At 38.3% G+C, this 12,712-nt stretch overlaps 1 protein-coding gene across 1 annotated transcript in view; it reads left to right on the top strand.

Moving 5' to 3' along the window:
* TTN (titin) overlaps positions 1 to 12,712 on the top strand; it is a 275,933-nt gene that overhangs the window by 33,694 nt on the left and 229,527 nt on the right. The window contains exons 29-42 of the mRNA XM_049887553.1: positions 454 to 720; positions 813 to 1,085; positions 1,208 to 1,471; positions 1,559 to 1,819; positions 3,490 to 3,750; positions 4,362 to 4,625; positions 4,716 to 4,976; positions 5,110 to 5,370; positions 5,789 to 6,049; positions 6,772 to 6,913; positions 7,003 to 7,168; positions 8,350 to 8,581; positions 10,146 to 10,430; positions 10,656 to 10,781. Of these exons, the coding sequence (XP_049743510.1) occupies positions 454 to 720; positions 813 to 1,085; positions 1,208 to 1,471; positions 1,559 to 1,819; positions 3,490 to 3,750; positions 4,362 to 4,625; positions 4,716 to 4,976; positions 5,110 to 5,370; positions 5,789 to 6,049; positions 6,772 to 6,913; positions 7,003 to 7,168; positions 8,350 to 8,581; positions 10,146 to 10,430; positions 10,656 to 10,781 (3,324 nt within the window). The remainder of the gene's footprint in view (positions 1 to 453; positions 721 to 812; positions 1,086 to 1,207; positions 1,472 to 1,558; positions 1,820 to 3,489; positions 3,751 to 4,361; positions 4,626 to 4,715; positions 4,977 to 5,109; positions 5,371 to 5,788; positions 6,050 to 6,771; positions 6,914 to 7,002; positions 7,169 to 8,349; positions 8,582 to 10,145; positions 10,431 to 10,655; positions 10,782 to 12,712) is intronic.

The raw sequence follows: 12,712 nt of genomic DNA, 5'->3' as shown, positions 1-12,712 counted from the left end.
TTTGATTAGCAGCTGTGCTCTTAACCACTGCACCACCAGGACTCCTTGAAGTACAGTAAAACCTATGAAGCTGGAACCTGTGTAAGGCGGAAACCTGTCCTAGAAGGAAAACGCAAATATTTTTCACTAAATAGAGAGTAATAGAAAAGTAGTGACCGCACCCTGTCAAAGGCAGAAAACCTGTGAGACCCAGAAAAATGAGGCAGTCCCCTAGAGTTCTGGCTTTCACAGGTTTCACTGTATGATACAACTCACTGTTTTCAAAAAAACATTTTTTAAATTAAAATAACTTCTTTTTATTGAAAATGTATTTCTCAGTCCATGAGCAGGTAGATGTTAAGAATATTTCTGGTAGTATAGGGGAGATAAGAAGTATGTAAAACATTGTCTCTATCCCAAGCCTAAATGCAGAACTCTACAGAGAGATCAATTTCTCCTTATCTTATACCTCAGGTGCAGTTGTTGAGTTTGTGAAAGAACTTCAGGACGTAGAAGTTCCAGAATCATTTTCAGGAGAGTTAGAGTGCATTGTATCCCCAGAAAATATAGAAGGCAAATGGTATCATAATGATGTGGAGCTTAAATCCAACGGCAAATACACAATTACATCTCGCCGTGGACGTCAGAACCTCACGGTCAAGGACGTGACCAAAGAGGATCAGGGAGAATACAGCTTTGTCATCGATGGGAAAAAGACAAGCTGTAAACTGAAGATGAAACGTAAGTCTTCCCACTCCTGTCAGCCCATAGTGAGTGTCATTATGGTTAGTAGTTAAAAATGGTCATAACTTATTTTTTCCCATATTTTGCAGCCCGCCCCATTGCTATTCTACAAGGACTTAGTGATCAAAAAGTCTGTGAGGGTGACATTGTTCAGCTCGAAGTTAAAGTCTCCTTAGAAAATGTGGAAGGCGTCTGGATGAAAGATGGTCAAGAAGTACAGTCCAGTGACAGGGTTCACATTGTAATAGACAAACAGTCACACATGCTGCTTATTGAAGACATGACTAAGGAAGATGCTGGAAATTACTCCTTCACTATTCCAGCTCTTGGACTTTCAACCAGTGGGCGTGTCTCTGTTTATAGTGAGTGTAATATACATAGTTTTATGTTTTTACATTGTCAAGTGGTATAGGGAACTTTAATGAGCAGACATTTTAAACAGAATTTATATTCATAATTCTTTTGTGTGTGTGTGGTTTTGCAGGTGTTGATGTGCTAACACCTCTAAAAGATGTTAATGTAATTGAGGGTACCAAGGCTATACTCGAATGTAAGGTCTCAGTCCCTGATGTGACTTCTGTTAAATGGTACTTAAATGATGAACAAATCAAGCCTGATGATCGTGTACATGCCATTGTCAAAGGGACGAAGCAACGACTAGTGATTAATCGGACCCATGCTTCAGATGAAGGACCTTACAAGCTGATGGTTGGCAGAGTTGAAACCAGTTGTAATCTCTCTGTAGAAAGTAAGGGTTCTTCTGTCTAATTAATCATTTCTTAAGTGTTCTACTTTTCTAGTATAATAATAACCAAGTCATTTTTTTTTTCCACAGAAATTAAAATTATCAGAGGTCTTCGTGACCGTACTTGTACAGAAACCCAAAATGTGGTCTTTGAGGTTGAGCTGTCCCACTCAGGAATTGATGTCCTGTGGAATTTTAAGGACAAGGAAATCAAACCCAACTCTAAATATAAAATTGAAGCTCATGGAAAAATATATAAGCTGACAGTCCTAAATATGATGAAAGATGATGAAGGAGAATATACATTTTATGCTGGAGAAAATATGACATCTGGAAAACTTACTGTGGCAGGTTGGTATATTTATCATTTAGCCTAAGTTCTTACATGGGATGGTTGTTTTAATTTAAGATACTCTTCATTGTTGCCCAGTTCTCCCAGATTGCCGTCAGTTTCCCAATTCCATGACTCTGTTTATGCTGAGGTAATAGTACCCTCAACATGGTCCCTGCTACCCTAAACTCTAAATATTTTTCCACATCTTTTTTTTTTTTTTTTTACCTAAAAAGCAAGCTATCTTTTCCATGAAGCCTTCCTTCATCTCCCCTTTTTATAGGATCTCTTCCTCATCCAATCTCAGGATCATTTTATGTGTGCCTGTTTCATGGCCCTTGTTTTACTCCCTGTTCCCTCGTTCCCCTCACAGTATAAGCTCCTAAACCTGGAATTTCTTCTTACTCATCTTTGTATATTTAATATATCGCATATGCTGGATGAGCAATCATGTTGAATTAAGCTTTATTTAAACGTGTGTATTTTAAAGATTTATTTCTTTTTCTATCGCTGTTAACTAACATTTCTTTTGTCCATGCCATACTTTTTTTTATGAATTCATCAAATATTTTAAAAATATAGCTCAATATATCTGTGTATTTATCTTTTAATGACACGAAGTGAAGCTAAGACCATTCTCATTCAGCAAAAATTCATTTTAAAATGAAGAGTCAAAAGTGTAAACCAATTTCCAAGAAAAAATTAGAAGTCATCATTAAACTTTTTGGTTCATTACAATTTAAGTATTGAGGAGTTGGGTTATTGCACTCAGATGAAACGTGTTTTGACGCTCATGACATCTGGTATATAGGCAAGGCATATGGTAATGGTGTATCATTTGATATGAAAGTTTCATGGTTTCTATTTTATTATATGATGAGATTTCCTTAGAGACTTTGACCATGAAGAGACTTCAAAAATACTTTTTCAGATCCTGTACCTTGATGCGTTTTGTGTAGGTTGCTTGTTTTTAATGTGTGAAAACAAGAAAAATCTCTTAAGTCCCTACGTGATTTCACCAACATTTTTGAAGTACCTACCACAAGCCATATACTGCTAGGAACTCAGAGTACAAAAATGAATAAAGTATGATATTTATTCTTGATAAGTTCACAATTTAGGGAGGGACAGCTGTTAAAGCAGTAAATATTTCGGACAATAGACAGTGGGACTAGAGAAACGATGGGGGAAGACTTCGTAGAAGAGATGACATTTATTCACACAGTGATTGTTAGTGTGCAGGAATCCCTAATCTTACGGAAACATTGATGATTTGGAAATTTTGTTCAGCAAATTTCATTTTTCCCAATGAAACATCATACATATTCCAAGGAAATAATCTGTAAGAGACTAAGTAGAATGCCTTTGGGAAAATATGGAGTTAAGATAGAGGCCATTCATTTGGTATGCTGAGCATTACGGTGTCCAGAATTCCGTATTAACTCGATAGTTGCTTTTCCTTTGCAAAACTTTCCTGATTCCAGTATTTTCCGTGGTTATCAGTTATGCATACTTAGAATAAGAGATTGCAGTGGTTCCTTTTCAACATGGGTAAAAATAATTTTGTTAGTATTTCATGATGTTCAAAATCATGTTTTTAAATTTGATATTTTATGCCTAATTGTGCAAAGATGTCTTTATTGAATAAATATTTTTAAGAGACTCACACTGTACTTCTCTTGTTCCAAAGGGGGAGCCATCTCCAAGCCACTCACAGATCAGACTGTAGCTGAGTCTCAGGAAGCTGTGTTTGAGTGTGAGGTTGCCAACCCAGATTCAGAAGGCGAATGGTTGAAGGATGGCAAACATCTACCACTCAGTAACAACATCAAAAGTGAATCTGATGGCCACAAACGGAGACTTATCATTGTTGCCACCAAACTAGATGACATTGGAGAATACACCTACAAGGTGGCCACCTCCAAAACATCTGCCAAACTCAAAGTTGAAGGTCAGTGATATGATAACAGATTTATCCTATTTAAATCATATTCTTGACAGTTATCACTTCAAAAATCAAATCACATATCTATTTTGGATGCCATGAATCTTCATTTTATAAAATCATTACAAATTCCCTAAACTTTCTAAGCCATATACTGCAAAATTGCTTATCAAATGTGTTTCTGTGAAGGAACCATTTCTTAGATTCTGGCTGTGTCGAACAACTGAATTAACTGTTCTCATTCTCCATCCCTCTTTCATGCCTTCCAATCAATCTGTTAAGCTGTTAGTGTATGGCTATGTACACTTCACTCCATTCAAGTATAGAAGAATCATTGCGCACATGTACATTTCAAACTGAATACCAGATTTCACTAAATATATTAAAAGCATCTTTTAAAACAGAGGTGCTGCATAACTACAAAATTTTTGATAACTAAGATTATATCCAAGACAATCCTATGAGGCAGTTCTATTCTGTCACGAGTTGGAATCCACAGTACGGCACCCAACAACAACAATGCTTTACAAGGTGACCAGGTAATAATCTTGTTCAGGACTTCTTTTGCTTGATGATACCATCTTTATTTTCTAAACCCATCATAAATTTGCCTTCAGCTGTCAAAATTAAGAAAACTCTGAAGAACCTCACGGTGACAGAGACGCAGGATGCTGTTTTCACTGTTGAGCTCACACACCCTAACGTAAAAGGCGTCCAGTGGATCAAAAATGGGGTCATGCTGCAGTCAAATGACAAGTATGACATCTCTGTCAAAGGAACAGTTTACTTGCTGAGAATCAAAAACTGTGCTGTTGTGGATGAGTCTGTTTATGGCTTCAGGCTTGGGAGGCTAGGAGCCAGTGCCAGACTGCACGTTGAGAGTAAGTTGACTTAGAAACACTTTACAAGTAGCCAATTCACAGTTACCATTAGTTAACCGTATCACTGAATCCTTCCACTTTCCTTATTAGCTGTCAAGATCATAAAGAAGCCAAAGGATGTGACTGCCTTGGAAAATGCTACTGTTGCCTTTGAAGTCAGTGTCTCTCATGACACAGTTCCTGTAAAGTGGTTCCACAAGAACGTGGAGATTAAGCCCAGTGGCAAGCACAGACTGGTCTCAGAAAGGAAAGTTCACAAGCTGATGCTGCAGAATATCTCCCCCTCGGATGCTGGGGAGTATACAGCCGTGGTGGGGCAATTGGAGTGCAAAGCCAAATTGTTTGTGGAGAGTAAGTGTTAGGCAGCCCCTATGGCATTTCTCCTGATGATCCCTGCATATTCATTTGCTTAGTGTTTTTTTTTTTAACTTTATTTAAAATGTATATACATATATTAACCAAAGTGCTCTCTGATTTTCCCAAGCATTGCACATTACAAAAACCATGAAAAATATCGAGGTGCCTGAGACCAAAGCTGCCTCCTTTGAGTGTGAGGTGTCCCACTTCAATGTCCCTTCCATGTGGCTGAAGAATGGCGTGGAGATTGAGATGAGTGAGAAGTTCAAGATAGTTGTGCAGGGGAAACTCCACCAGCTGATCATCATGAACACCAGCACAGAGGACTCGGCAGAATACACGTTTGTCTGTGGCAATGACCAAGTCAGTGCCACGCTGACAGTGACCCGTAAGTCAAAAAGAAAAAAAAGTTATATAGAATATTCAGTAGCTCATTGTTATTCTATAGCCTACGCTTTTCCCCCTTTTTCCATTAAAGTTACTCAAAATTCCTTGATTGAAACACCTACTGTGTACTCACACTGAGCTAGATACTAGTATCTCCATCTCGCTAAAGTTGCTAGATTAGAACAGCACTGAAAGGCTACCTAGAAAGATGTTCCAGTGTGTCGCCCATGATCTTCCTGTTCCTCTGTCAGCTGGTGTTTCTGTGTAGGGCTTCATGGGTGGTATCATAACTTGTGTCTCTGAACTGTGATCACCTCATTTGACATAGTAACAACATTCCAAGTTTTCACTCTGTGCTTGTATAATCCACATTGCATTTACAAAGTCTCCCTGGGCATTTTTACTTTCCTCCTTTGCAGCAATCATGATTACATCCATGCTGAAAGACATCAATGCTGAAGAAAAAGATACCATTACATTTGAGGTGACTGTGAACTATGAAGGCATCTCTTACAAATGGTTAAAGAATGGGGTGGAAATCAAATCAACCGACAGATGCCAGATGAGAACCAAAAAGCTTACACACTCACTGAACATCAGGAATGTTCATTTTGGTGATGCTGCTGACTACACGTTTGTGGCTGGGAAAGCTACATCGACAGCCACCCTTTATGTGGAAGGTATGGTTTCATAAATATCATAGCCATAAAATAACCTTTAAACACACTATGTAAAACATGAATCAGCCTATCACCTAATGAATGGATAAGTATATGTGGTATGTCCATTCAATGGAATATTATTCAGCAATAAAATGAATGAAGTGCTGATATATATCATTTGGGTGGACCTTGGAAACATGCTGAGTGAAAGAAGCCAGTCACAAAAGACCACACAGTGGTCCATTTATATGAAATGTCTGAAATAGGAAAATCTGTGGAGACAAGAGAGTAGATCGGTGGTTGCCTAGGACTAGGGTTAGATGGCAGAGGGAAAGGAATGAGAAGCTAGGTGGTAATGGATAAAGGATGTGAGACAGATTTTTGGGGTGATGAGAATATTCTAAAATTGATTGTACTGATGGTTGCATGACTGAATATATGGAAAGCCATTGAATTATATACTTTAAATGGATGACTTATACAATATGTGAAGTGTGTCTCTCAATTAAATAAAAACCCAAACCTATTGCTGTCGAGTTGATTCCAACTCATAGCAAACCTGTAGGACAGAGTAGAACTAACTGCCCCATAGGGTTTCCAAGGAGTGGCTGGTGGATTTGAACTGCTGACCTTTTGGTTAGCAGCTGAATACATAACCACTGCACCACCAGGGCTCCCTATCTCAATTAAAGAAAAAGCTGTTAAAAAATAATAACCACATTTAAATTCCTGTTTTCTAGCTCGCCATATAGAATTTAGGAAACACATCAAGGACATTAAGGTTCTTGAGAAGAAACGAGCCGTGTTTGAATGTGAAGTTTCAGAACCTGACATCACTGTACAGTGGATGAAAGATGGCCAGGAACTACAGATTGTAGACCGGTAAGTTGTTTTGTCTTGCTGCTTACCATTAGTTCTCAGGTCCCTTTGAGTCATCGTACATTAAATTTCAATCTCCATTTCATGCATAGGATAAAGATACAAAAGGAGAAATATGTCCACCGCCTTCTGATCCCATCCACTCGTATGTCTGACGCTGGGCGGTACACAGTGGTGGCAGGAGGCAACATGTCTACTGCCAACCTCTTTGTAGAGGGAAGAGATGTTCGCATCCGAAGTATTAAAAAGGAGGTCCAGGTATTGTATGCACACTGAATTGTTGGAGAAATCATCAATAGTCTCTCATCCATGGTTTTATATTTTAATTTTTGATTTTTAAAAATTTTTAGCCACAATCTTTCAAAGAATTAAATCAGCTGATCCTTGCTGGCTGAGACTCTTGTGCTGACATCAGTTAAGTCTCAGTTTCCATTCACTTAGGAAATATGAGTGTCCTTAGCAGCTGTCTAAATAGTTTAATTAAAGAAGCTGCAGAAATTCTAGTGTTAATTAAATGGCTACTCGCCAACCAGCACCAACCAGAAAAGAGCTAGAATTTAAATTGTGATGTTCATGTATTAATTCAGATTAAGGAATATTAGGACAAGATGGCATTTCCTCAGAAGATCTTTATGGAGAGGCAGGTGTGGAGGGGCTTAGTAAATAGGAACACTTCCTATTAGGTCTAAGAGGAAGCTAAATTTAAGCAAGGCTGAAATGCTCTACCAGCATCCTAGCCACCAGCATCCTTGGATGCTGAGCTAACACCTTTGCTCTCTAGCACATTTGCAGAGCTTGTTCTCAGGGGTGTCAGTCTTCCCAGATGATATGATGACAGTAACACGTTATGAGAAATATCATTTGAGTGCAGCTTCATCAAATTGCTCATGCAAGGACAACCAGGTTTCCTAGGCTATAGGCCACATGACAGTGAAAAAGGCCTTATATGAGGACTCAGGCAACCAAGATATGTCTTCCATCCTTGATTTTCCAGTTCTGAGCCTCACTCAGTTTCCTTCCTTTTAAAATGAGGACAACAGTTCCTACCTAGCCCACAAGGTTATTGGTTCATATCATACGAAATTCAATTGAATAGTAACTTAAAAGACTTTGTAAATAATCAAAAGCCCACAGATGTAAACTGTCATTATTTCCTTTATTATTAATTAAGAAGCACACATTTATGGATGAAACAATTATCTCAAACAATTGGGGCAGCCCTTTCCTCAGTGCATGTATAAGCATGATTCTCTACAAAAGATGTCTGGGTACTATTTGTTCAAGACTAGGTAGGGAAACTTAAAATGTGCTATAATCAGCCCACATATAGTATCATATTGAATAGGTTATGCATGCTTTTCAAATGAACAGCTCTGGAAACAGGTTAACTGAAAGGAAACGAGGGCTTCAATTTTCTTTTAATGTTGCTCCGTCAATAGGTTATTGAGAAACAGCGTGCTGTCGTTGAGTTTGAGGTCAACGAAGATGATGTTGATGCCCATTGGTATAAAGATGGCATTGAAATCAATTTCCAAATTCAAGAACGACACCAATATGTGGTAGAGAGAAGAATCCACCGGATGTTTATCTCTGAGACCAGACACAGTGATGCCGGCGAATACACTTTTGTGGCAGGAAGAAATAGGAGTTCTGTTACTCTCTATGTCAATGGTAGGTAGAGATTATAGCATATTATTTGTGGACCCATTTGGAACAAACCTCTCCTTTTAGGTCACTAAAGTTCTGGCAATTTCTATGCAATTTTTAATGAACCCATAGTGCTCATATGGCTTCAACTACACTAATTTTCTAGTTATATGTATGGAAAAGGAAGGGAAGCTGTTAAAAGAACTGTTGAAATGTAATTTCCAGAAAACATCTAATGGCCAGATCCTGATTTAGTTGGGCAATACTACTGAATATCCACTGTGTGTCAGTTATAATATTCCCCAAATGGGTTCTAGACACTGCATTAAGCTATTCAGATGGAAAACCCTGGTGGCGTAGTGGTTAAGTGCTATGGCTGCTAACCAAGTGGTCAGCAGTTCAAATCAGCCAGGCGCTCCTTGGAAACTCCAGCGGGCAGTTCTGCTCTGTCCTACAGGGTCACTATGAGTCGGAATTGACTCGACGGCACTGGGTTTTTTTGGTTTTTTTAGTTCCCTGTCCAGATCCCTCAGTGCTTAAGTGCTAGTAACACCACCAAGCAGTAGGGGCATTTCCAGCTGCTCCTGTGGAGTGCCTGGGAGACCCCAATGTTCTCCTTGAGACCATAGAGGGCCTGGAGAGCTACAGAAGGTATGGAACTAGGTTCTCTCTACCCCAGACTCTAAACCAGGGGCTCTTACTTTGGAGAGGGAATTCACACACTCTCATGTACTTCCAAAGGAGCCTCTGGGTACCATTAAACCATCCACTTTCCTCATTAGAAACTTTACAGCTGAATTTGATTCTAGAAACAGAGTGCTAGGTCTTTCTCTTGCAGAGTGGCTGGATGGGTTCCAACTGCCAACATTTTGGTTCTTGGTGGAGAAACTGAGGCACAGAGAAATAAAGGTTTTCTCTATGGCAGTATCAGGAACCTGACACAGAAGCTTTCTGTTCCCTGACCCTGAGTTCTATGAACTACCTCTGTCTCCTCAGCCACCATAACAGTAATAATATGTTTTAATTAACATAACAAGAGCGCTGAATTTTTTACATCTGTGTAATTGAATTTAACTAGATCTGAATAGTATCATTTCTTCATTTCCTATTTACCGATTATACTCTGGCATTTGTACACAATCATATGACTGTGACATTCACACAAATACTTGCAAAACAAACAAACCTGAATGAGATGAGTCACCTAACTACGTCATTTATCCAAATGACCTTAAAAAATAAGTAGTAATTAGAAGTTGTTTTAGAATTTTCTTTTTTTTTTTTTAGATATGCTACACCCCCTACCCCAACCAGGAACCACGGTAGTCATGGTTTTGTTGAGAAACCCAGCACCCTCAGCAACCCCTAAATCCCAAAAGTCTCTTTTCTCTTAAAGCTTTTTCCTCTACTGATGACTTAAGGCCAAAATTCCAAATGTTTTCTTCCTTCTTACCACAAAGAATGTTCAAATATTCTAAGACAAAAATTTCTCAATTTAATAAACCCCTGGCAACAAATTAACGTAGAGTTCGATGCGCTCCATGTTCTTATACTCCTTCACTGGCTGTTTGTTTTCATCTGCTTCCAGCCCCAGAACCACCTCAGATTCTGCAGGAGCTCCAGCCAATCACTGTGCAGTCTGGCAAGCCTGCCCGCTTCTGTGCGGTGATCTCTGGCAGACCACAGCCTAAAATTTTCTGGTACAAGGAAGAGCAGCTGCTTTCCACTGGCTTCAAGTGCAAGTTTCTTCACGATGGGCAAGAGTACACGCTTTTGCTAATCGAGGCCTTCCCAGAGGACGCAGCTGTCTACACCTGTGAAGCCAAGAATGACTATGGAGTTGCCACAACCTCAGCTTCACTTTCAGTGGAAGGTAGCCATGCCTTGCTACTTCCCAGCTTAAGATAAAACTTAAGAAACTGGCTTTTGCACTCTCCCAGTGCATTTAAAAATACAACCTGGAGCTCATAGAATTGGGTTGCTGTCCAATATTGAAAGAACCCTGCTGTGAAATAAATTAAGATAAATCTGCATGCCCCCATCTGGGAGGTCTGTAAGGTGACTTAATCGTGACAATTCTTGTGGTCCCTTTCTTTAGTTCCAGAAGTTCTGTCTCCTGATCAGGAAATGCCGGTTTATCCTCCTGCCATCATCACCCCACTTCAGGACACCATCACTTCTGAGGGGCAGCCAGCCCGTTTTCAATGCAGGGTTTCTGGAACAGGTGGGTTTATGAACAAAAGGTATTATTGCTAGCTTTTATAAAGAATGATGTGAGACAAAAATTTTCTCACCTTTCCCTCCATCGCAAACATCTTGTATGCATCATTTGAAAAAAAAAAATCATTTGAAGCTTAATGGAATTTAACAGAAGACTTACGTGAATTATTAAATTAAGAATTAGACCAATGTTTTCTAATGTTTTAAACGTCAAAAAAGTCATACTCTCTTTATGGTTGAACTTGCACTTTTATTACTTATTGATTGAGAAAATACAGTGACAAAAGTATAATTATTAGATTAATTACAATAGCATCTACATATATTTTAAAAGAATAGCCCATGTATATGCAAGATATTATTCAGTCTGTGCACAATGTGTATGAAAAGCTATATTTCTTTGGAAGGCAGTATTCTATAGCAGTCAAAAGTAGGGTCTTTGTGGGTCAGAGAGCCTGGTTTTGAATCTTGACTCCATGACTATGTGATCTTAGACAAATATACGACTTCCCTGATTCTCTTTTCCTTATGAATAAAACGAGGACAACACTGCATTCACTCTTAGAACATACATTTCATGGGAGCAGGGATTCTAACTTAGCACCTAGAACAGTGCCTAGAAAACAGTAGCTTCTAGAATGTAAGTTCCATGAGAGGAAGAATAGCACCTGTACGGTACTTAGTAGTTACTAAACGAGTAATTATTCTTTGTACCCATGGAATAATTGTTTAAATTGCTATTGACAATCTCTTAAGACTATTATCAGAATTTATTTAGATAACTCAAGTCAGGACTCAATCAGTGTTAGCTGTTATGATTTTTATTTGGGGCATGCTTCCCAAATCATCAGCATCCTCCCTTCCTCTGACCCCAGGAGTCTGATCTGGTAGAACAAGATAAAATATTTAGAACCATTTCAAGCCAATCAGGATTGTAGAGTGACCTCAGATAGAGGCAAGATAAATCACCTTTATCACAAATGAAAATCACCCCATCTATTTCTTGACTATTACATGCCACCAACAAAGAGAAATTCTTGAAGTTTAGGTATCTCACAGAACTTCTGATAAATTTTATTAGTTTTTAACTCAATCTGTATATTGTCAAGTACCATTTTCTTAAACAAGTTAGTATTCCAGTTGGTCTTCTATGACCTAATGATTTCCCCACTGGGATTAGCATCAAGATGCTGACCTAGCAACCAAATGGATCTGTTTGATTTTATGAGCAAGATTAAAGAATATAATGCATGTAAAGCTTTACCTACAGGAGTGGCTGGTAAATGCCTAGTGCTCAATACATTCATTTTTATTGTACACATAAAAAAAATTTTTTGGGGGGGGAGTTATATATAGAAACATAAAAGTATAGTATTGGGTGACCAACATGAACAAATACCAATAATTGTATCTTCTAAGCATGCTACTTGAGAAAATTTAAATATCAACAAATAAAGTTTGATTTGACAGTGTTCCATTAACATAATAAAGAAATAATACATTTAAAAATCAATTCACAAATGCTACTATTCCTTGAATTTTTAGAGGAAATTTTTTTTTTGTTTAAAAGCACACACCCCATCTGAAGTAGAAGTAGTGTTAACTATATTTGTATAGTGATATGTAGTCTATTAAGCATATTACAGTTTTACCTTTAAGGAGTTGCAGGGAAAGAAAGAAAAAGAAATTCTCCTTTCTGTGTGACTGATCTTTTTAAATGTCATATGGACCTTTTAAATTCATGAAGCCATTAACTCCCTGAGTGTGGCAATTTTTATACACATATAGAGATTTTGGCACTCTCTTGTAAAGGTATTTTCCATGTGAGGGAAATTAAACTTACTAAATAAGATGCCCTATCAAAAGCTTATCAAATCACAGTGACACACCTGTGGCACTAAAAATATTTATACAGCTTCCTCTAACCAGGTATTG

Source organism: Elephas maximus, chromosome 6 (genome assembly GCF_024166365.1).
Source record: "Elephas maximus indicus isolate mEleMax1 chromosome 6, mEleMax1 primary haplotype, whole genome shotgun sequence".
Classification (NCBI taxonomy): domain Eukaryota; kingdom Metazoa; phylum Chordata; class Mammalia; order Proboscidea; family Elephantidae; genus Elephas; species Elephas maximus.
Note: the sequence above shows the minus strand (reverse complement) of the source record. Positions and strands in the feature narration are given on the sequence as shown.